The sequence below is a fragment of the Stegostoma tigrinum genome, chromosome 28 (assembly GCF_030684315.1).
Source record: "Stegostoma tigrinum isolate sSteTig4 chromosome 28, sSteTig4.hap1, whole genome shotgun sequence".
Lineage (NCBI taxonomy): Eukaryota > Metazoa > Chordata > Chondrichthyes > Orectolobiformes > Stegostomatidae > Stegostoma > Stegostoma tigrinum.
In genome coordinates, this window is record NC_081381.1 from 40,692,621 (window position 1) to 40,718,735 (window position 26,115).

The 26,115-nt window shown below is 40.8% G+C and overlaps 1 protein-coding gene across 4 annotated transcripts in view; it reads left to right on the forward strand.

Annotated features, from left to right (window-relative positions):
* ajap1 (adherens junctions associated protein 1) overlaps window positions 1–26,115 on the forward strand; it is a 318,303-nt gene that overhangs the window by 179,411 nt on the left and 112,777 nt on the right. For all 4 annotated transcript variants that reach the window (XR_009442731.1, XR_009442732.1, XM_059638015.1 and 1 more), the window contains exon 3: window positions 18,803–18,890. Coding sequence is in view for 2 of the 4 variants with exons in the window: in XM_059638015.1 (XP_059493998.1) it covers window positions 18,803–18,890 (88 nt within the window). In the remaining 2 variants the exon portion in view is untranslated. The remainder of the gene's footprint in view (window positions 1–18,802; window positions 18,891–26,115) is intronic.

Consider the following 26,115-nt stretch of genomic DNA (forward strand, 5'->3'; position numbering starts at 1 on the left):
AGGGGCAGTACAACAAAGGGTCACCAGACTTGTTCTCAGGATGGTGGGACTATCCAATGAAGAGAGATTGGGTACACTAGGTTTGTATTCTCTTGAGTTTCAAAGAATGAGAGGTGATCCATTGCAGCTTACAAAATACTTAAGGGGACAAATGAGATGTTTCCCTGGTTGGGGACTCTAAAACAATGGGCATAATGTAAAGATGAGGTTGATGAATTTTAGTCCAAGACAAGGACCTTCTCTTTTGCTCAGAGTGTGGTCAACTTTCGGAATTCTCTATGACTGAGGGCGATGAAAGATATTCAAGTACATTTAATAGATTGATAGATTTCTAATTACCAATTGTGTACAGAGTTATGGAGATGAAGCCAGGTAAAGGCACTGAAGTGTTTGATCATTCATGAATGTATTGAATGGCAGGATAGGATTGACGCACTGCATGGTTTCCTCCTGTTCCTATGTTCTTACTGCTATCTCAGGAAAACCTTGCCTGTCCGTCAGAGATCTGCCATGGACTTCTTTGAACATCTGTACTTCTTCCCAATATTTCCCAATGAATCTTCATGTACAGATATTTCATTAGGAATGCTGTCTGCTTGGTTACGTTGATGCCACAAACAGCTAAATCCATTCTTCTATCGTGGGATGATTGGGTATTTCCAGTCTTCTCTCAAACCTGTCCAGCTTCTTAATCTTTAACAAGTAGAATCCAGAAATCTTTTCTGATGAAGGGTCTAGGCCTGAAATGTCAGCCTCCTTGCTCCCCTGATGCTGCTTGGCCTGCTGTGTTCATCCAACTCTGCACCTTGTTATCTCATGTCATTGAAGAATTGGTTTTGACTCTTCTGAGGATGCGTATCAGTAAATTGTACAGGTTCTCATGCTCACATTATCTGGAAGCATGAAGTCAGTTTTCCATGTAACTGCTTCTGACAAGGACAGTGACTGTTTTGGCTTTGATGGATAGTGTGGGCGTGGGGATTGAACTGTGAGGGAAGGAGCCATGAAACATAATTCCATTATGCAATCCTGAAATGTGTGGGCTGCAATTTTGAATCATCTTGTGAATAAAAGCAGTCTTCTAACCAAAGGCTTTCAATTTCCATTCAGTCTGTCCATATTCACTTGGGTATTTCAGATTCATTGAGGTGTGCTTTCTGTGTTTTTTTCTGCACTGAATGCATTAGGTGAATATTTGCTCCTGGGGATGGCTCATGAACTCTGAAAATGCAAAATGGGCCCTGACTGCAGGGTCTGTCACTGATTCAAATACAACAAGGTCATATAAACACTAAATCACAGTGCTATGCAGTGAATGTTAAGACCTTGCTGTGTGATTTTGTATACTGTAAGCCCTGTGCCATTTCTTTTGTAGTTTAATTCATATAACAGTTAATGTTAACCCACGATAGCCACCTTCTATAGGAAGCGTCGACAGCTCCCACAGGCAAGGGGTAGAAGGAAGGAAAGACGGCTATTTAATTAGGTCAGGTGATAGTTTACTTGATTAATCCCACCCACACTCCACCTCCAGAATTAGGTTCTGAGGTAGAAGGCTCATTTTCAATCTATCCATCTGAGCACCAAATGAGACCCTTACATTGCCAATTAAGAACTTCAATCCCGTGCTGTAATTCACCCAGCTCCAAGCAGGGATGGAGGTGTCTACAAACAATGACAATCCATGCCTGATTGAGAGGGTAGATATTAGGCAAAGGGGTGCTCACTATGAGCTACTCCCGGCTACCAACCTACTCCTCTCCAAATGACACCACGCTGCCAACCCACTCCATAAACACAGATACACACACAGACACAAACACACAGACACACAAATTAATACACGTTCACAACCCCATGCATCTTCACCCACACAAACTGGCACACACACACACACACACACACACACACACACACACACACATAGAGACACATCAGTCACCTTTATCCTGGGCAAGGCAAATCTGGGGTAGAACTTCCAGCAGCAGCTGTAACCAACTCCATGTTGCTGCTGAGCTCAGAATTCCCTGGTTACTGATTGGTTGGCTGCATCTGATGGGTGAGATTGCAACATTCGAGCACCCACTGATTGGCAAGAGATTTGGTGGCAGTCTATGCTCCCTAAGAAGAGGTAGCATAGCTCTCTAATTGTGATCTCTGTGAGCTGGTAGGCAAGTCTCTCAAAGCCGCAAGCCTGAGCTTGTACCCTCCACGCTGGACTCCAGCCTATAGTGCCTTTTCCATCCACTGGGAAGCAGTGAATCAATTTGAGTCTTACTCTTATATTCGCTTGCTAATCCTCTCCATTTTACCACATCTCTGCCTCACTTAAACTGTCACCTCAGAACACATTGATTAGGCTGTCACGAACTTTGTCCATCTCTCCTTGTGACTTCTGATCAAGTTATCTTTTACTTTATTCTCCTCACACCTTTGTGACGAGCACTTCGCACTGCTAATGGAGCAGATTAAATGCTGGTTGATTTGGTTCTCTGCTCAAACCAGAATGTGATCTGGATCCCACGTGAAGGAACACAATGAGCCAGAATTCATAGCATGAGATGGCAACCTGTTCCAAAGGTTTAGTATTCTCAGCAGAAGAAACAAGTTCCGAACATGTAACTTAGTTCTGTCTCTCCATAACTTCAGATTACAATCTTGATTCTACTGAACCTATTTCGTTCAAACAGACTCCCGAAATAAAGGCAAGCTTCTCATCTTCCAAATCATTAAGTAACCACTCCTAAATTGACACTTTACTAAGTCATGTCTACGAGCTCTTTGAGACAGCTGATTTTTAAAAAAATCTCCAGTCCTTTGGACATGAAATGATAGACTGAAACTATCAGTTAGAGATACTGACTGCTGGTATAAGTGAGAGTAAACAAAAATCATCATTCCTTGCAGTTTTAATAGATAACTTTACTGATATTTCCCAAGGGCTGGTATTATGGCTGAGGCCATTATGAATGCTTGGCAGAGTTTCAAAATGATCAGAAGCACTTACCTCAGTAGAGGACGCTGAGTTCATGTTTTAATTAACAGTTAAAGAAGTCTATTAAGAGGTTAGGTGTCTGATAAGGTACCAAATTAACAGTTTGTTTTTTTAAAATAAATATAGTACTTGAGCAGACTTTAAATATTTGAGTGGATTTCATGAATGGAGGTTTTTGTCTCAGTACCTATTGTATATGACAATTCAATGAGATCACTGGCAGCTTTGTTTTTAAACTCTCTGCATCATTCCAGAAGTCCATCCATAATGGGTACTGGATGAGTGACTGTGGAGGAAGCCTAGATGTTTGGAATGACCTGAAGAGAGTATGAGTTGACATAGAGAGGCCATGGGTATGCAGATGAAGGGTAGTGTTGGAGAGTTAAACAGCTTTTGAAACAACCAGGCCAAATCCTCAGAGAACAGAGGTAAGCCTTCTAACCAGACTGCCTCTGCATTGCCCAACCTCCTCAGCCACTGACAATTTGCACCCAGGATAAGCAAGCATGTCTCTTTCCTCCATTTGCCTCTTTAGAATGGAACTTGGGTGTAATGGGGCTTTTTAAACCAAGATGGGACTGGCATGTCGAGAGATTTCCTGACTCAAGTTATCCATGTTGGTAGCAAAACTCTGATCCTGACACTCAACATGATGTTTTAACTGAATCCCAGCCAAAATCTTGCACGAGAAAATGATTTTTTTTAATGGTGCATTGTCTTGTAAGTAATTGTTATTTCCATTCTTGCCCCACTTATTAGGAATGAAACTTTAAGGGATGTGGACAATCATATACCTAGGCCTCTTTCTGGGGTCACCCACTTTAATTACTCCCACTCGATAATTGTATATATTATTTACACCTCTCCATGACAGCAAATCTCACCTTCGAGGTCTGACTGACTGGTTGCTCTCGCAGTCCAGAACTTATTGATGGGTAGTGTTGGGACTGTGGCAGGTCCTGGAAAGAAAAGCAATTGAATAGAGACTAAGGTCAATCCAGGTTGTAGGGTGGAAAAGGGAGCTTTGGGAAGGAGGGTAAGACAAGTCATTGGAGGCCATGCATTGGGTTAATCTCTCCTTAGATTGGGAACACCATGGGGGCACACAACAAAAGATACAGATCCTCCTTCCTTAATATTTTTTCACCTGAGATGCTGAAGAACCTGATTACTCATTCTGACTATGCCTGTTCTCCTGTGCTGTACAAGACATAATACTCAACTGACGTGTCAGCAAGCTCAGTTTCTGATGAATGATTTTTGTTAAAGGGGCATGCAGGCTGCTGATTTCAGCCCCTTCCTGCTCAGCATATCATGGGCACCAGTTTGGGGATGGGCAGGAATGTGGAGCCCTAATATCAATTCTGTTGAATTTCCAATTAAATCAAGATCCATCTTCAATCATTCCCTGTCCATGGGCTTGAAGGCAATGCTCAACCCAACATCTTAGGTTTCCACTGGTACATCAAAACTTCAATCTTACAGACATGAAACTTAAGTGACATCTTATCAAAATCTAATTGCACACTGTTTATTGGTTTCCCTTTTCCACCAACCTGGTACTGTTTCAAAATGTACCATTTGATTTATAAGATTGGATTTCCTTTCTTTCTCTGATACATGATACATATCTTTCATATCGCCTTTATTTGTCAACCATACAGTGCATCACAAATGATTCCCTCAAGCATCTTTCCTATTGCTGACATCAAGACCTGGCAAGTATAATGCTGTGTGAGCGTGAGTTGTGATCACATCCAACTGTTCAAGTTAAGATTTCAGATTGCTGATCATAAATAAAGAACAAAAATCTAGCCAGTTAACTGTTAAAAGTAGGATGAGGGTTACAATTTCATGTACACCACATAGTATCATTTTGCACTTGTTCCTAAAAATATTTATGTGGGAAAATCCATGGGAGTTATTGAAAGGCCTGATTGACACAAGACAATATGCTGGTTTTGCAAAATTTGTTGCTAGGCATTATAGCTGCCAATGTGAGACTTGAACCTTATTTCCCTCAATCTGGTGCAAATGTCAAACTGAACCTCCAATGTAACCTTTGTGAGATAAGAAAGTCAACTGTTTTCAATCTAGAATTGCCTGACACTTTAGACCGAGAGGAGGGGAAGGGTTGCAATGTGGCAGCTGGCCCTATAACGATAGCTTATGTGAAAGAAGAAGCATCATTTCTTTGTCTCTTAGTCCCACAAAACGAAAACAAAACCTAAGATAATAGGACATTGGGACAAAGCTGACCTTTCTGCTTCAACCTTCAGTGAGATCATGACTGATTTGATAATCCTCAACTCTGTTTTCCTGCCTTTTCTCCATAACCCTTGATTCCCTTCCAGACTAAAAATCTGTCCATCTCAATAATATACATCCTTAATATACATAATGACTCAGCCTCTACACCCTTCTGTGGTAAAGAAATCTACAGATTCATTATCCCCGAGAGAATAAATTAATCATTGTCATATATGGTGACCCTTTACACTGAGATGATGCCATGGACTCTGCTACAACCTCTCTGCATCTACCCTGTCAATCCTCATAAGAATCTTATATGTTTTAATAAGGTCTCCTCTCATTCTTCTAAACTTCAATGAGTACAAACCCACTCTCCTCAACCTCTCCTCACTCAACCCGGGATCAACAAAATGAACCCTCTCAGAACTGGCTCTGTTGCCAGTATTTTATTTCTTAGGGATACAGACCAAAACTGTTCAGGTGGTCAACTTGTGCCTTGTATGGTTTTAGCAAGACCTCCCTATTTTTTACACTCCAAAAAGATCTACTCAATGTTTTTGAGTTGCTTTCCAAGGTCTCTTTGAGTATCATTGGTTACGCTGCAGTGTTCAATTACAGATGGGCCTTGAGTTCCATGTATCTCAAAAAACACATATTTACGTGTTAAAGGTGGCCTCTGGCCTTAAATAGCCTCCTATCTTAGAGCATATGCAAAACGATGAAGACCAGAATCACAGCATAAATATGATGGTAAATGATCTGTGACCATTTGGTCTTTTCTAATGCCCTGCATATGACATGTAGCTGCAGTTTGGAACATCTCCTTTGAGAATGCATTGTTTGCCTTCATTCCTAAATCTTCTTAATTACTGCACCAAGCTTTCAATACATATGTTCTGAGGCTGCATTTTCCACTCATCTATTATCCATTTGGAGCCTTCTCAATTGTGAAGACCCATGAAAAATTGCACCCATTCTCGTTGCTACGAGATGAAGTAATTTTGCTAAAGTTCGCTGGGTTGGTAGAAAATTAGTTTTGTCATTAAGCTGCCAGACAATTCCAGGAAACTTTTGGATCATTTGGTCACCTTTCACCAGTTGTTGCCATGGTCACGCACATGATACAGCTCACTCATTCATACGGTCTACCCTGTTTTCTCAGCTGGGAAAGGAGCTTTAGGACTTTCATATTTTCCTTATCTCCTGGTTTGGTTCTTTTTTTGAATGATAACTAACTCCAACTTTTCTTAAAAGTTCTATTACTTGTCATTTTACTTTGTTTTTACTCATTGTCTTCCTATCGTTCTGCTTCCTCTGTCCATTTTTAATGATGAGAACCACTTTACATAGAACCAAGAAAAACAAAAGAACTGTGGATTCTGGACATTAGAAACAGGAAGAGAAATGGCTGGAAAAACTCAGCAAGTCTGGCAGTGTCAGAAATGAGAGTTAACAGATTCTTTACATATAATGTTTTTATTTGATATTTCCAAGAAGTACTAAGGAGGCTTCTTCAGTCAACTAGATGGTGAAAGCCTTATGATTCATACAGCACCAGCACACATGGAATTTAATGGCTGCAGTGCCAACTGGAGAAATGTGAAATTCCAGAAACACCGACAGGATGAATCCCAGTCAGACAGTCTACAGCTTGCTGCCAGGGTTCCTAGGTCCTACAGCAGGGGAGTTTCCCATCCCCAGGAGTGGCCAGTCAATCAAAGATCGGCCACTCTTAGGTGCCAGCAGCACAGCCAGGACCACAGGCCACTGCAGTGGGCTCAAGGATGATACTCACTTCTGGAGCCCAGAAATGTAGATACGTGAGTCGTCAGGCATGCTTCTGTCACGAGGACAGTTGATGTAAAGGGAAGGGGGAGCAATGCCATAGATTCCACACTTGCTTCCAATGGGTCCATCCATTAGACACAAGATGCCTGAAAAGGTGAAGCCACCTCCCTGCCCACCTCACCTTCACTCAACCTCTAGCCAGCCTCAGGTAAATCTGGCTGGCTGTCCACACAATATGGCCTGAAGGCCATTCATTAACCTTAGGGTGCAAGGGTTATACTTCACACCAGCACAATGGGTGGGTTTGGGGGATCTTGGAAAGGCCAATAGTTTTCCTGCCTGAGTCTTTCTGCCCCATAACATACCACCTTCCCAAACCTCAACCCCAACTGCTCATCTAGAGCATCCAATTAGCCCTGCAGGGATTTAGACATACCATTTTCTGTAAAAGAAGAGGATTAATAATTATTAATGAGTTTCCTTGGAATCATTGGCAGTCACTCAGCCTAAACTCATCCAGATATTGATATAGTTAGGGTAGTTAAGAATGCTTGCCTTCATTGCTCAGACCTTTGGGTATAGGGGTTGGAATATTATGTGGAGCTTGTACAGGATGTTGGTGAGGCCTGTTCTGGAGTACTGTGTCCAGTTTTGGTCTTGCTGTTATACAACAGATATTATTAAACAGGAGAGAGTTCAACAGAAATTTACCAGGATGTTACCAGGAATGGAAGCTTTAATTTACAAGGAGCGGCTGGATAGGCTGGGACTTTTTTCACTGGAGCGTAGGAAGTTGAAGGGTGACCTGAAAGAGGTTTATAAAATAAAGAGGATTATAGATAAGGTGAATGGCAGGTGACTTTTCCCTAGGGTGGGGGTTTCAAGGGTCTGTTTGCTTTTTATTTTATATGGAACAGTCTGTTTGTGCGCTGTATGGCTCTCTGACTCCATGAGTCTAGATGAGCAAATTCAATGAGAAAATTTTCCTATTGGTGTAATTTCACCACTGGCAGTAAAAGTATCAGGAATCAGGACACTGACCCTGCTAATTGATTTTGTGTACTTTTATAGTTCTGTACTTTGAATGAAGCTCCAGGAATTAAAATATGAAGTTTCAAACGTGCCTCCACAAACAGTGGTGACATTTCAGCGAAGCAGCACTACGAGCAGAAAAAAATTTATGCTGCAGTATAGTTTTGTAGCTACTGGCCATCTGTGGACACTTTTGTACACATGCATTGTTACATGCAAATGAAAGACCCACACTTATACAATTGCAGGACATCACAAAAAAGTATATCACCAATTACATATAGCAGAAATTGTGGACTGTACAAAACAGAGCAGTCAAAAATCATATGGCAAGCTCCACAAACAGCAATGTGATAATGACCACACTTCCATTGTATAAAATATTGATTTGGTTAAGGGCTAAATATTGATCAGAACACTGGAGAACTCTTGCTTCCCTTTGAATCGTATCGCAGTATTTTATGACCAACTGAGAGGGATAAGCGCCCTTGGTTTATTGACTTTTAATAGTAGCTCCACCAGCAGGTGGTGATGGTGAAGGAGGTCATCAAGGTTAATCGAGTATGTGCAGAATGACCTGGCAAGTGGAAAGTGTGAGAGTGTCCATTTTGGTAAGGAGCATAAAAAAAAATACACAATCTAAATCATGACAGATTGCAGGGTTCTGAGATGCATAGGACTTTGGGTGTGTTCATGTGTGAATCACAAAAAGCTAATATCCAGCTAGGGAAAGCTAACACAATGTTATCATTTATTGTGAGGCGAATTGGGTATGGTTATGCTTCAATTATACAGGGCATCTGGAGTGTTATTTTCATTATTATTCTCCTTTACCTAAGGAAGGATATAAGTACATTGGAAGCATTCAGAGAAGATTTACCAGATTAATAACTGAAATGGATGAGTTGTCTCGTGAGGAAAATGTGAAAGGCGAGGCTCGTATCCATTAGAGTATGAAGTGACTTGTTTGAAACTTGAAAGTTCCTGAGTGGTCTTGACAGGATGGTTGTGAGAAGAATGTTTCCTCTTATTGGAAAATCTAGATCTAGATGTCACTATTAAAAAATAAAAGGGTGCCCATTTAAGATAGAGACCAAGAGAGTTTTTGTTTTCTGAGAAGTCAAAAATCTTTTGAAGGAATACTCCTTTAAAAGGTGGTAGACATTTTTGAGACAGTGTTGGATTGGTTCTTGGGGAGTAGTGGGTGAGAGGTTATTTGGAGTCGGCAATATGACATTCAGGTTAGAAAATTGGCCTCCCCTTACTTCTCATTTGTATATTAACACAATATAGATAAGAGGTCCAAGTCAGGGAGGATCTATTCTGTCATGTTCTATTCCACATCAGGTTTTCGAGTCACCACTATTAATAGATTTTGGATTAAAATTGTACTCCCTATATCATCACACACAATGTTACAGGGAAGAATGAGAGGGACCCTTCATCAATGGTTTATGGATGTATTTATTCTTTAATGCTATGGCAATCCATCCTGCAACCTCATCAGAAAGTTACACATTTCAGTAAGTGCATGTGCTACCAATCTGACCAAGGTCAAATGCCAGAGAACCATTCCTCTCTCAAGACAGATCTGTTTTCTTATTGGTCAGTTAGGTTTTTCCACATGATGTAACTTTGTCTTTGAAGAGAAACTTGGTAAAGGTGTAAAGTGGCTTAACAGAGTCAACAATTGATCAGAGAAGAAGCGACCATGAGAAGTAACTTGGGCCTTGAAACTTCTTGTATGGAGTAAGACTTAGACCTTCGTACATACTCCGGAATGCTGACTTGGTGGATGGATAATGTAGCAAGTTCTAATGTGCATAAAATGAAAGCAAAACATTAAGTAAACTTTAAACAGTAATGGCTAGTATTTTTCTGTTCTGTTAGTAAAAGAGGCATTTATTCAATTTTTACCCTTTCTTCCTTTCATCTTTTAATCTTTCTATCATTAAACTAGTATTCATGTTCCTGTTCATAATAAGATCATTCCCTCAGCAGGAATGAGCCTGCACTTATGTCATCCCTCATCACATCCTCAGAATGTTACAACACACACTTCACAATCTTGAATTACTTGGACAGCTGAGGCTTTCAGTAAGATAGACCCCAGTTTTGAAACCACTTCCTCAATACAGAGACCTAATCATAGTGCGGGACAAGATAGGTCAGATGCATTCTTGCTATTGCATTTTGGGCCTTATTTACATGCAGCCAATGATCTGCAGATGATAGCTCAACATTCCCAGCATCCCAGTGGAAAAAGATTGCAGTTTCAGAGAACACGCCCTGGCAAAGCGAGGGAGGGAGAGTATCATTCCTTAGCATTGGTTTAGATTTTTAGCATTACATTGGAGTTGGGAGAAGTACACTGCTCCAATTGAGCCTTTTCAAAATCTGCCATGATACCTAGAATTCTCTAGCCCTCTATATAATATCCAAGTTTTTCCTTAAATGCATCTATATTGTTTGCTTCAACCACTCCCCATGGTAGAAAGTTCCACATTCTTAATATCTTAGGGTGAAGAAGTTGTGCTTTATTTTCCTAATTTTTCAAATGAATTTCTCGTTGACTAACTTGTATTGATGCCTTTGGTTAAGCTCTTTTCCACTCGAGTAAATATTCTGTATTCACTGCAGGAAAGTCTGTGATAATTTTCATTGCTGTCACTCCTCAGCCTATTTTTGAGATGGAAGAGCCTGAGATTGTCAATCCTTTCCTGACATGTCACCAACACATTTGTGATATCATTCTTTGTGAATCTTCTCTGTATCCACTCGTCTCATTGTATCTTATGGCAAACACAGCTACAATACTGTCAGTGAAGTCCAACTGAGATTCAGCACACATTTAGCATAATATCTCCAAGTGTTTATAATTGCCCTCTAACAATTTATCACCATCTTCCTCAGCATTGACTATCACCTTGCTCAAAAGTTGATTTATCCACAAATTTCGAAAGTTAAACATAATTGAGGCATCAAGCTTTTGCCACTATTCTAGTAAATTTCCTTCATACTTTGACATCCTTCCTCAAATGTACTCCCCAGAATTAGACCAAATATATTAACAAACAGCTGGGCAGCATTTTATAAGGATTTGGCATAGCTTCCCTGGTTTTCTGCTCTACACTTCCATTGTTGAAACAAGGCATTGGAATTTTCTTGAGGTGACTACTGTAATAGCTTGGCAAAGTAACCTATCCTGCAGACCTCTTTGTGACTCCTTTCTACCTTATTCACATGATGGGAAGATGGGGTGGAATGTTGTTGGAGCCTGCTACAGCCAAAGGCAGCAATAGAGGCAAACTCTAGTGATACCACCAGGCAACAGGGCCCATTTCTGCCTACCAGGATAACAGCCTAGTTATAATCATTACTGCCATGCCCTTGAGCCTTTACCTCAACCACTCTCAGCCCCATGCCCATTCTCATCCATTTTTTCCCCCTTTATTAATTCATGGGATGAGGGGTCACTGACCAGGGAGCATTTATTGCCCATCCCTAATTGCCAGAGGGCAATTCAGAGTCAACCACATTGCTGTGGGTCTGTAGTCACATGTAGGCCAGACCAGGTAAGGACATTAGTGAACCAGACTGGCTTTCCAACAATTGACAATGGATTCATGCTCATCATTAGATTCTTAATTCCAGATATTTTATTATATTCAAATTCCACTATCTGCCAAGGCAGGATTCAATCCCAGGTCCCCAGAATATTATCTGGGTCTCTGGATTAAGAGTGCAGTGATAATACCACTAGGCCATCACCTCCCCCTCATGCATCTATTTCCCATAACTCCCACATCCTTTCCCCCCAGCTCATTTCCTTGTGTGCACGTCCAGATTCCCCCATGTATTTTTCAGACCCAATCTTCCATTAGCCAACCTGTCCAGAACCAGAGATTCATTGGCAAGTCTGCCTGCTCTGAAATAATCCTAGAAATGATGACATAAACATTTGCTTTTAAAATACACTTAGAACAAAATCCAGCCACATTAAACCTCTTAGAATGTCAATCAATCACATCCATTCATAGTATCCATTTCAGAAAGCTTTTATCCACTTCAGACCTCTTAATTCTTGTAAATAAGTATCTGCTTTTGTTTAAAAAAAACACTGCAGTATATTGCTTTTATATGAAGGCTGGCTGAGCTCTAAGAATCAGTAATCCATTAAACTCAGCAAACGATGTTTACACAGTTGCAGGGGTGTGTAAAAATTATATTTGCTTGAAATCTATTTTACTTTCTAATAGCCTAATCTTTCCTCTATTATTTTTCAATACCTGTATGTTTATTTGCATAAGGGGTTTGAGGTAGATAACAGTTTCTTTCAAGTTGATAGGATGAATGACAGTGTTTGACTATTCTTTCAGAAATGAAGGTGGTAATGTATTCCATGAATGTTGTATGGTTGTCACCCATTTCCTGGCTGCCCATTCATAACTAGGACTTCCTTATTATTCATGATTCCTCTCAGCAACATCTACCAGTGGAATGAGTCCATTCCATCAAAACTGCAAGGGATTTTGAAATTTTCAGCAACCACTGGGCATCACGGCCCCTTCATGGAAAGTGCAAGCTAAGGGGTGCTACTGGTCCATGGCTATCCTGCACCAAACAAATTTGCCGGAAATGTGGGCAGGAATCCTGGAATCAGGTTCTGCCTGCTGCTCCTAAGCGCTGCTAGCTTTGTCTGCCTCAACATGGTATGGTACTGACAGAAGCCTTCAGCCTGCTGAAAGGCCAGTTGGTATGTTTCTCTATTAAAGTACATGAAGTCTGAAGAAAGCCAGTTTTGTTTCTTCCCCAGTTGCTGCAAGCTGTGATTTTTAACCAATGCGTCAGAGACTTTACAATTTATAAACCAGTTATTATGTAGCTCCTGTAAAGGAAATGAGCAGTGAACTGAAGGACTTAGGAAACAAAAGGAATATTTCCTTGAATCCTGAGGACTGGTATTATGTATTGCTTCCCAGTACTTTTTTTCCCTCTACCTGTAACAGCACTTTTTTTTTCGTCTGTGTCTCACCATATGTGTATGTAAGGATGTCTTAGAAGGGGTAGTAGAGTTTTAACTAGAAGAATGACATCACCATTTCATAGTTGTTTATCAGTGGTTATATAAAATAGTTCTTGTTGAATAGAGAAACTTGGTCTGTATTTTCTGTTAACCCAATTCTGTTTGACAGGTATAATGGGAACTGCAGATGCTGGATAATTCGAGATAACAAAGTGTGGAGCTGGATGAACACAGCAGGCCAAGCAGCATCTTAGGAGCACAAAAGCTGATGTTTCAGGCTTTTTCTGATGAAGGGTCTAGGCCTGAAACTCCAGACTTTGTGCTCCTAAGATGCTGCTTGGCCTGCTGTGTTCATCCAGCTCCACACCTTGTAAAGATAACAAAGTGTGAAGCTGGATGAACACAGCAGGCCAAGCAGCATATTAGGAGCACAAAAGCTGACGCTTTGGGCCTAGACCCCTCATCAGAGAAAGCGTCGGCTTTTGTGCTCCTGAGATGCTGCTTGGCCTGCTGTGTTCATCCAGCTTCACACTTTGTTATCTTGGATTCTCCAGCATCTGCCGTTCCCATTATCTCTCTCTCTCCACACCTTGTAATCTCTGTTTGACAGGTGACCTGGAGAACTTTAAATGCTTTGATAAAACCTTTAACTTTTGTGACTATTTCTGGGACTAATGAGGGTTGATTTACAAAGTGCTACCTCAGTGAGGAGTGAAATTATGCCTTTCGACTGTGTAAATTTACACAGCAATTCATCAACAACATCAACTATTAAAATGAACCTATTTCATCAACATGTATGATGTCTTTAAATGCCCCGAAATGAAGACTGTGAGGTCAAGACTGTTGTGTATGGGCTGACTACTTGTACCCTTATCTTGTCCTAACCAGAATTTCAGGAAATGATAGCCTGGGCAGAAATTCTGGGCTCAGGTCTCGCCTGCTATTTTAAAGGGTTGCTGGTTCAGCCTGACTTAAACAAATGTAAGCCTCTATCAGTGGTTCCTAATTGTTGATTTTTATATAATTAGATTGGATTAACCTACCATCCATTCATTCATTTCTTTGCATACCTGTCATCCTACTTTTCTTTCTTAATTTATCTCAGCATGTATCAATATTTGCCTATCACTTTATTCATTCATGTAGCTATCTGTGTACATATCTCTGCATATATCACTGTAGCTCTTCATGTATCAAAAAACATATATTTATGTCTATCAATCTAAGTACCTTTGCTTAAATCTCTTTAACTTTCTTCATTTGTAGTTACACCTAGGTAGTCTATCAATCTTGGTTCGACCTGAATCTGCCTTACATTATTATTGGCTCTTTTTTTTTGACTATTTGACTTTGTTTTAGTTTACTTGGATGAATTATAAATTCCAAAGTTGACAATGGTTCTTTGAAATTAGCACCACACATTGCAGTAGAAACTTACAAGCTAAAGAGCAGAAGCAGAGTATCCTGCATTGTGTTAATGTTAACTCTAACAATGGAAAAATCTAACCCAATTCTATTCCCCAAATTTTAGTCCTGGGATAGCACGTTCCAACCCCATTTCCCGAGTTTAACGTTGGTATGAAATGCACCAATCCTAATTTCCTATTCTTTGTGGAGGTGAAACCTTCAACAATCTCAAAATCCCAGAAAAGCCTTTTTGCATTTCTCCTTGAAGAGTTTTGGCTAGCTGTTGGTAACATCGAAAAACTTAAAAATCATTTTGTTAAATCTGCAGATTCTGATAACCCTGCGAGTGAGAGGAACCACTCACCCTCTTAGGAATCTTTTCCTTCTTCCTTACCCAGTGAATACTCCTGTTGTTGTTGATTCACCAGCCAGTGAAAATATTTATTTTTAAGAGTTATAAAGTCATGCAGTAAGGAAACAGACCTTCGCTCCAATTAGTCCATGCCGACCATAATCCCAAACAAAACTGGCCCCACCTACCTGCACTTGGCCCATATCCCTCCAAACATTTCTTATCATTTACTTATCCAAATGTCTTAAACGGTCTGACTGTACCCACATCCACCACTTCCTCTGGAATTTCATTCCCCACATGAACTACTCTTTGTATATGTAACAAAAGTTATCCTTCATGTCTTTATTAAAGCCTTCTCCTTTCACCTTGAAAATATGACCCCTCGTTTTGAAATCCTCCACCCTAGGGAAAAGACACCTGCCGTTCATCTTGTCTATGCCCCTCATGAATTTATAAATCTCTATAAGGTCAATAAAAAAAGTCCCAGCCTATCCAACCTCTCTTTATAACTCAAACTCTCCATTATGGCAACATCCAGGCAAGTCTCTTCTGAATGCGCTCCAGCTTAATAATATCTTTCCTAAATCAGGGTGACCAGAACTGGACACAGCACTCCAGAAGAGGCCTCACCAATGCCCCGGATATGACATCCCAACTCTTATACTCAAAAGTCTGAGCAATGAAGACAAATGCCTTCCTAATCACCCCATCTGGGTTATAGAACATAGAACAGTGCAGGTCCTTCAGCCTACGATGTTGTGCCGACCTATTATACTACTCTAAGATCTAACTACCCTGCATATCCTACATTTTACCATCATCTATGTGCCTATCCAAGAGTTGCTAAATGCCCCTAATGTATCTGACTCCACTACCATTGCTGGCAGCGCATTCCACGCACCCACCACTCTCTGTGTGTAGAACCTGCCTCTGACATCTCCCCTATACTATTCCTCCAATCACCTTAAGATTATGCCCCCTTGTAATAGTCGTTTCCTCCCTGGGAAAAAGTCTCTGGCTATCCACTCTATTTGTGCCTCTCATCATCTTGTACACCTCTATCAAGTCACTTCTCATCTTGCTTCGCTCCAATGAGAAAAGCCCTATCTCCCTCAACCTTTCCTCATAAGACATGCCCTACAGTCCAGTCCCTAAAATCTCCTCTGCATCCTTTCTAAAGCTACTAGATCCTCCCTACAATGAGGCAGCCAGAACTGAACACAATATTCCAAGGGTGGTCTAACCAGGGTTTTATAGTGCTGCAATATAACCTCACGACTTTTAAACTCAATTCCCCTTCCAATGAAAGCCAACACACCATACGCCTTATTAACAACTCTATCAACTTGGGTGACAACTTTGAGGGATCTGTGAACATGGACCACAAGATCCCTCTGTTCCTCTACACTGCCAAGAATCCTGCCATTAACCCTGTATTCTGCACTCAAATTCAACTTTCCAAAATGAATCACTTCACATTTTTCTGGTTTGAATTCCATCTGCCACTTCTTTGCTCAGCTCTGTATCCTGTCAATGCCCCATTGCAACCTACAACAGCCCTCCTCACTATCCACAACTCCACAAATCTTTATGTCTCCTGTAAGCTTACTAATGCACCCTTCCACTTCCTCATCGAAGTCATTCATAAAGATCACAAAGACCAGATGTCCCAGAACGGATCCCGACAGAATACCAGTAGTCACTGAGCTCCAGGCTGAATACTTTTCATCTACTGCCAACTCTGTCCTCTATTGGGCAGCCAGTTTTGCATCCAGACAGCCAAATTTCCCTGAATCCCATGCCTCCTTACTTTCTGAATAAGCCTACACGGGGAACCTTATCAAATGCCTTGCTGAAATCCATGTACACCACATCCACTGTTCTGCCTTCATCAATGTGTTTTGTCACAGCCTCAAAGAATTCAATAAGGCTTATAAGGCATGGCCTGTCCCTCACAAAGCCATGCTGACTATTTCTAATCAAACTGCGCTTTTCCAAATAATCATAAACACTATATCTCAGAATCCTCTCCAATAATTTGCCCACTGCGGAAATAAGACTGACCGGCCTGCCATTCCCAGCGTTATCCCTATTCCGTTTCTTGAATAAGGGAATAACATTTGCCACCCTCCAATCATCTGGTAATACTCCAGTGGACAGTGAGGATGCAAAGATCATTGCCTAAGGAGCAGTTATCTCTTCCCACGCTTCCCGTAGTAACCTTAGGTATATCACATCGGCCTAGGGGATTTATCTATCCTCATGTTTTTCAAAATTTCTTGGACATTCTCCTTCCTATCATCAACCTATTTGAGTATATCAGCCTGTTTCATTCTGTCCTCATAAACTACAAAGTTCTTCTCACTGGTGAATACTGAAGCAAATTATTCATTCACGACCTCCCCTACCTCCTCTGACTCCAGGCACAAGTTACCTCCATTATCCCAGATCAGCCCTGCTCTCACTCCGGCAATCCTCTTATTTCTCACATAAGTATAGAATGCCTTGGGGTTTTCCTTAATCCTAACTGCCGTGGCTTTTCCATACCCACTTCAAGCTCTCCTATGTCTATTCTTCAGTTCCTTCCTGGCTACCTTCTAGAGCCCTATCTAATCCTTGTTTCCTCAACCTTAAGTAAGCTTCCTCCTTCTTCTTGACTAGATGTTCCACGTCTTGTCATCCAAGGTTCCCTCACCTCTCCATCCTTTCCTTGCCTCAGTGGGACAAACCTATCCAGAACTTGTAGCAACTGCTCCCCTAAACAACCTCCATATTTTTAAGTGTGAAGCTGGATGAACACAGCAAGCCAAGCAGTGCTCCTGAGATGCTGCTTGGCCTGCTGTGTTCATCCAGCTTCACACTTTGTTATCTTAGATTCTCCACCATCTGCAGTTCCCATTATCTCTAACCTCCATATTTCTGTTGTGTATTTCCCTGAGAACATCCATTCCCAATTTATACTCTGCCATTCCTGCCAACAGCATTATAATTCCCCCTTCCTCAGTTAAATACTTTCCCATACTGTCTGCTCCTATCCCTCTCCATGACTATGGTAAAGGTCAGGTGTTGTGATCATTATCAACAAAATGCTCTCCCACAGAGAGATCTGATACCTGGCCTGGTCCTTTGCCAAGCACCAAACACAATATGGCCTCACCTCTAGTCGCCCTATCTGCATATTGAGTCAAAAATCCTTCCTGGACATACTTGATAAAATCTACTCCATCCAAACTATTTGCTCTTAGGAAGTTCCAGTCGATATAAGGCAAGTTGAAGACACCCCTGACAACAACCCTATTACTTTGAGATACCACAGAATGGAGCTGGATGAACACAGCAGGCCAGGCAGCAACAGAGGTACAGGAAAGCTGATGTTTCAGATTGGGAGCCTTCTTCTGCTCCTCTGATGCTGCCTGGCCTTCTGTGTTTCTCCAGCTCTACTCTGAGTTATCTCTGAGTCCAGCATCGGCAGTTCTTATTCACCCTATTATTTCTACACCTTTCCAAAATCTGCCTCCCAATCTCTTCCTCAGTGTCTCTGTTGCTACTGAGGTGTCTATAGTCAACTCCCAATAAAGGGACTTTCCTGTTTCTGACTTCCACCCATACTGACTCAGTAGACCTCCCTTTCTGCAGCTGTGATACTATCCCTGATTAGCAAAGCCACTCCCCCACCTCTTTTACCTCCCTCCCTATTTCTTTTGAAACATCTAAACCCCAGAACATTCAGCAACCATTCTTGCCCCTGTGTTACCCAAGTTTCCATTCTGTAAACTTCAAAGATTTACATGCCTGACCCTAGGTCTTTAATTTGAAGGATTTTTGCCATTGGTATTAATGGCTTTTGCTTGAACAATAAAACTGCCTGGATCCTCAGAAGATTGTATCTGAAATAGATACCGCACCGAAAATAAACAAGACATTTTTCTCTTTTAATCTTTAGGTTTGGCTGTTCACCAGATCATCACCATCACAGTCTCCCTCATCATGGTTGTTGCTGCATTGATCACAACATTGGTTTTAAAAAATTGGTAAGTACGTTCTTTGAGAACTTAAAAATATCTAGAAATATTGGAGACTGAGACTGAAAAGGATAATATTGGAAGTTCAGAACTGTCAGTCAACCACTTATAAAAGCCAATGATAGTTTGATACCTTGGGGCACCATTGATTGCTAAGGAAGAGAGACATTCAAATTATTCATTCAGTTACCAACTGACTGACATTCCTACCCTTGTCTGATTTCTTCTTACATTTTTGGTCAAATCAATGCTCACTGTAGATTAGGAATATTAAAGTTACGGGGCAGAAGATTTTAGACTCCTGCTGTCATGGGTCCTTCCAGCCATGGGTATGTACGTTATGGAACAACTCCATCAAAAGGAGGATCAGAGCCATCTACACAACGCATACCTCTTATTGCACCAGAGTAACATTTTTATTCACCACCATTTCAGCCACCTTGCAGTCTCTGAAGGAGACATTTCTAATTGGTGATATCTTGAATGGTGTGCTAGGCTCATTAAAGCTATGACCACCAAGCTCCCTTCTCATAACGAGTAATGCCAGCATGAGACAAGGCACTTAGTACCCCTTAGTAAAAGCTGCCAATAGCACCTTCGGAAATGACCAAGTACTTACAGTAAGGAATGAATAGTGACAGGAGTGCAGGAGCATCTGCTAAAGTGTATTGCACTCCTTGAGATGACAATCATGGTTTTATTCAAAGCATTTTCCCCACAGGCTTCCGATATCACTATGATTCTGAAACACTAACTGTTAAAAATGTACATGAAGCTACTTGGATTTTGAACCCAATGGATTTCCTATGTTAAGTTCTTGAGGGTTAAAATCTGAGGAGGGACTGAAGATAATGAACCAATATTTAAATGTTTTGAAAGTTGTGAGGAAAGGTATTTTTTTTGCCCAAAAAGGTGGGGAGTTGGCTGATCTGTGAACAAAGTTAAAGCAGAATACGTGTCATGTTTCATGGAGAGACTGCCTTAGGCAAGATGGGTAATTGGCACTAGGATTGATTTAAAAAGATGTCAGTGCAGATGGAAGGTCATGTCTGGCAGCTTGTTTGTGTCTTTATCTCTGTGTTCACCCCACCTAGGACCATGAGGTGAGTCCTTGATCCTGGGCATAAGTGAACTCTGCAGTGTGTAGAGGCAGAGCAACAGGGAGAAATGAAGTTGATTCATTTGGTTCAAGGGGTGACATGTAATATATAATTGTAAGTGCAGGGGCAAAACTAAAAAGGAAATTAGGAAAAGAAAGAGAGAAAAACATTGGCAATTAAGAGCGCGGAGGACTCGGAGATGATTTACAAATGTATAGACAGCTAGAGATCAATTAAAATAAATGTGTGATTTATTAATGACCAAAAAGGGAAGCTGTTAGTTCATGGGGAAGAGAAAGGTACAGTTCTTGGTAAATATGTTGTGACTATCTTCACAGCAGTGGGTACAATACAGATCTTGTAGTTAAGGAGGAAGGATATGAAATATTGGATGGGACAAATAGAGAGGAAATCTTCAGCGATTCAACATATTTAAAAGTAAATAAATTGCCGATTCCATATGCAATGTATCCCTAGCTGCTTAGAAAATATACCTTAATGTCCTCTCTGGTTATAGGCATTGTGCAGTTGGGTTAGAGAACAGCTAGCATTGCACTGTTATTTTAAAAAGGAAGAAGTGAGATAAGGAAAAGATGCAAAAATCTGGCGAAGGAGACATACCGGCCTGATTTATCTTGGATGTGGAGATGCTGGTGTTGGGCTGGGGTGAATAAAGTCAGAAGTCACAGGACATCAGGTTGTAGTCCAACATGTTTATTTACAACCATGAGCTTTTGGAACACTGCTCCTTTGTCAGATGACTAAGGAGCAATACACTGAAAGCTTCTGATTTTAAATAAACCTGTTGAACTACAACCTGATATTGCATGCCTTCTGATTTATCTTGTCTGCTCTAAAATGGAACTCCTTTATGACCACTACAATTCAAAATGTTACTTTTTTATTGGAATTTTCCACTTCATGCAGAACAGTGACTCTAATCTCACTGCTTGGCAAATTATTGGAAAATTCCTGAGGAATGACATGAACGTTATTTAGAAAGGTACAATTTCATCAAGGATCGGCAACAAGACTACGTTCAGTGTTGGACAAGCGGTTAGAATTTTTCAATGAAGCTAAACACAGTTGAGAAGAGCACAAAAAATACAGGCAGGAATAATTCATGCTACTCCTCAAGCCATTCTCATTGAATATGATCTTGGCGGGTCTAATTTTAGCTTTCACTCCATAATCCTGAACATTTTTACAGCTCAAAAATCAACGTTGACTATTTTCAATGACCGAGCATGTATAGCCCTCTAGGGTAGAGAATTAAACAAAACTCATGACTGTTCTTAAGAAGGGATTCCTCCTCAGCTCTGTTGAAAATGGCTGACTCTTTATTCTAGAAACTATGCCCCAAAATTGAGATTCCATAGCATCAGAAACATTCTTTCAGTGTCTATACTGTGGCCCCCACCCTACGACATTCGCCCTTGGAATCTTATATTTCAATAAGACTGCCTCTCATTTTTCTAAACTCCATGAGGATAGGATTAAACTGCTGAAACTTTCCTTAAAGAACAACCTTTCATCCCCAGGGATCAACCTAGTGAACCTTCCTTGATCTGCCCCCTAGACTTCCCTGCCCCCATTATTTAAAGAGACTAAAACTGTAAACAGTACAATTGGTGATGTTTCTCAACACTAAGTTCCAACAAGACTTTCCCACTTTTATATTCCAATAAAGTCAGCATTTCAACTCATTACTTGCTGTGCCTGCACACTAACTATTGGTAATTCATATATGAGGACACATTGATCCCTGTGAACCGCAATATTCTCTAGTTTCTCTACAGGTAAATAATATTTTACTTTTTTAATCAAAGTAGATTTTCCCATGTTATATTTATTGATGTAGTCAGCATGGATTTGAGGAAATCTTTTGATAGAAGTTCCACATAGCCAACTGGTAGGAAAGAAAAAGTCCATGGGATATAGCATGGAACTAAAATGTTTTGATAGCAGAAAGCAAATGTTGATGGATTGCATAGTAGGCCTTTTCCAGTGATGCTTGGTGCTGAGTCATTTTGCCTTTGTTCATTTGAGGAATATGTGCTTTGTTGAATAGGCCAGCATTTATTGCCCATCTCTAACTGCCCTTGAGAAGGTGCTGGTGAGCTGCCTTCTTCAAAAGTAAGAGCCCGTTTGGAGTGGGGGCACCCACAATGCCATCAGGGCAGAAGTTCCAGGATTTTGACCCAGCAGCACTGAAGGAATGACAAAATATTTCCAAGTCAGGAAAGTGAGTGGCTTGGAGGGGCACACACAGGTATCTGTCACCCTCGCCCTTCTAGGTAGAAGTGGTCATGGGTTTGGAAGGTGCTGTTGAAGGAACTTTGATGAATTTCTTATCAGAATCTCGGAGATGATACGCACTGCTGCAGCTGAGGTGGAAGGAGTGAATATTTGTGGGACGTGCTGCTCATCAAGCAGGCGACTTTGGCCTGAATGGTGCTGTTGAAGCTGCACTCATATACGAAAGTGAAAGTATTCCATCACATTTCTGGCTTGGGCCTTGTAGTTGGTAGACAGGCTTTGGGAGTCAGGATGCAAGTTAAAGGATACAAGATTCCCAATGGCTAACTTCTTTTGGCACTATAGCCTTTATGACCAGTCCAATTGAATTTCTGGTCAAAAATTAACTCCCAGGATGTTGATAGTGAGGAGAATAGCATTGAATGTCAGGGAGCACGTTTTAGATTCTCTGCAGTCGAAAAGAGTCTTTGCCTAGAATCATGTGTGGAAGCAGGCCATTTGGCCCATTGATTACATACAGACCCTCCGAATACCATCCCACCCAAACCCACACCCCTACCCTATCCCTGTAACTTTACATTCTCCATGGCTAATCTATATAGCCAACACATCCTGGGACACTATGGGGCAATTTATCATGGCCAATCCACCTAATCTGCACATCTTTAGACTGTGGGAAGAATCTAGCACACCTGGGGAGACACAGGGAGAATGTGCAAACTCACAGATAGCTGCCTGAGGATGGAATTGTATTCAGTTCTTTGCTGCTGTGAGGGAGGAGTGCTAACCAGTGAGCCACCAGGCCAACCCCAGATTACAAGATTAGTGTTGTATGGCTCTCATGTCATATACCACTTGACAGCCCAAGCCTGGATATTGTCCAGGTGTTGCTACAGATGGGCATGGGCTGCTTCAGTGTATAAGGAGTGACAAATGATGCTGAACACAATTGCACAATCGGCAAACATCCCCATTTCTGATCTGATGATGGGGTGTTTGAGGTTGGGGGAGGTTGTTGAAGAAGCAGACAAAGATAGTTGGGCCTAGGCCACAACCCTGAACAACTCCTGCAGAGACATCCTGGAGGTGATACAACTGACTTCCAAGAAACGTAGCCTTACTTTGCACTAGGTATGACTCCAAGCTGTAAAGTGCTTTTCCCCTGGCTTGAAAGAAAAGTGACGTCGCATATATGTGCCACACACACACACACACACACACACACACACACACACACACACACACACACACACACACACACACACACACACAGGTACAAGCCAATCTGTCGAAGTTTTCCTTATAAGATTGCCCATGATTAGTCTGGTAAACCTTTTCTGAACTTCCTCAAATACATTTACTTTCTTCCTTAAATAAGGTGATTGATAATATGTACAGTAGTCCAGACGGGGTCTCATCAGTGCCCCATGTAACTGAAACATATGTCTACATTGTGTTGGATTCCCGTCATGGTAAATTTTGACCTTTCTAATCACCTGCTGTATCTGAATACTAATTTCTTGTGGTTCATGCACAAAGACACCCAGATCTCTCTGCTTCTCATAACTCTGTATTTTCTCACTACTTAGATAATGTTGCTTTCTTGTTCTCTTGCCAAAATTGACAATTTCACATATTCCCACATTATACACCACTTTTCATATCTTTGCCACGTATTTAGCCTCTCATTGTACTTTTTAAACCACTTTTCAAAGCCCACTTTGAACTAGCTTTCCTACCTATCAGCAAATTTAGCAATGATACCTTCAACCCCCACATCTGAGTCAGTTTTTTCTAAATTGTAAAGAGTTGATGTCCTTATACTGAGCCCCATGGCACAAAACTCACATTGTTTTGCCAACCCGAAAAAGACCTAATTGTGCCTTGTCTCTGCTTCCTATTCACCCAACCAATCTTCTGTCCATGCCAATATGCTAACCCCTCACCATGAGCTTTTATTTTCAGCAATAATCTTCAATATGTCACCTTATAAAATGTTTCCTGGAAGCCTCCATTTTGTGCATCTCCTGATTCCACTTTAACCACAACATGTGTTAATTCATCAAAGAACTCCAATTTATTGGTCAAACATGATTTCCCTTTCATAAAACCGCATTACCTCAGTCCAATTATCTTGAACTTATCCAAGTGCCCTGCAGTCTCTAGTAATAGCTTCTATCATTTTCCCTGTAATAAATGTTAAGATAACTGGAACAAAAACAAAGTTGCTGGAAAAGTTCAGCAACTCTGGCAGCATCTGTGAAGGGAAAAAACAGAGTTAACATTTCGAGTTCGGTGACCCTCCCTCAGATCTGGGGACTCAGACCCAGCTTTGAGGAAGGGTCACCAGACCCAAAACGTTAATTCTGTTTTTTGCCTTAACAGATGCTGCCAGACCTGTTGAGCTTTTCCTGTAAATTTGCTTTTGTTCCTGAGTTACAGCATCAATGGTTCTTTTGGCTTTCGTTAAGGTAACTGGCCTGTGTTTTCATGCCTTCTGCCTCCTCCCCTTTTTGAATAAAAGGGACTCTCTGTGGCATGGTGGGAATGTCTCTACCACTGGATTGAAAGGCCTGAATTCAAGTCCCATCTGCTCCGTTGGCATGTAATAACATCACAGAACAGGCTGATCAAAAAAAATAGGTTAAATAAAGAAAAACATTTTCAAATTTGTTGTCTTCCAAACTCATGAAATTGTGAACTAGCCAATGGAGTTTTGGGATGTTACAAGCAATGCAACAACTGACTCACTAACCATTTCTTTTAAGACCCTAGGATGATGCGATTATCAGAACATGTGTACTTTCAAGCCTCCAACAATTTACTTACTTCCACTTCATTGGTGATTGTGATTTCCTTGAGTCCTCCTTCCCATACTATTTACTGATTTTTCCCAAAAATTACTGGTATCCTCAATAGTGAAAACTGACACAAAATACCTGTTCAATTCATTTGTCATTTCCTTATTTTCCATCATTAATTCTCCAGTCTCACTTACTATGCAACCAGTGCTCACTTTCTTAGCTTTTATCTTCTTTAAATATTTATTGAAACTCGAATATCTATTTTTAAAGTTCTGGCTGTCTTTCCCTCATACTTTAATATTTCTTCCCTATTAATCATTTTGTCAATCTTTTGCTATCTTTCATATTTTGTCTAGTTTGACTTGTCACTTCTCTTTGCACAGTTATATTTTTTCTTCAAGTTTAGTAGCATCTTTAATATTTCCAGTTAACGACAGAAGGTGGATCTGTCACTTGGATTTTTTTTTCATTTTTTGGAGTGTATCTGTTTTGTGTCTGCTGAAACATCCCCTTAAATGTCTGATAGTCTGTTTTGTTTGATGTTTCCTTTAATCTAATTTGCTCATTCACTTCATCAAGCTTTGCTTTCATTCCCACATAATTCACTTTTTTAAAATTTAAAAGAAATAATCTTTGCTGATGACACCAAAATTAGTTCTACAGTGGACAGTGAAGAAGGTTACCTAAGATTACAAAGAGATCTTGATCAATTGGGTCAATGGACTGAGGAGTGGCAGATGGAGGTTAATTTGATTAATTGTGAGGTATTGCACTTTGGTAAAACAAGCAAGGACAGGACTGATACAAATAATGGTAGGGCCCTGGGTAGCATTGTAGAACAGAGAGAACGAGGGTTTCAGGCACATAATTCTTTGAAATTTGCATCACAGGTAGGCAGGGTGGTTAAGAAGACATTTAGCTCACTTACCTTTGTTGCTCAGACTATTGACTACAGAAGTTGGGATGTCATATTGAGGTTATACAGGCCTCTTCTGGAATACTGTGTCCAGTTCTGGTCACTCTGTTATAGGAAGAATATTATTAAGCTGGAGAGGGTTTAGAAGAGATTTG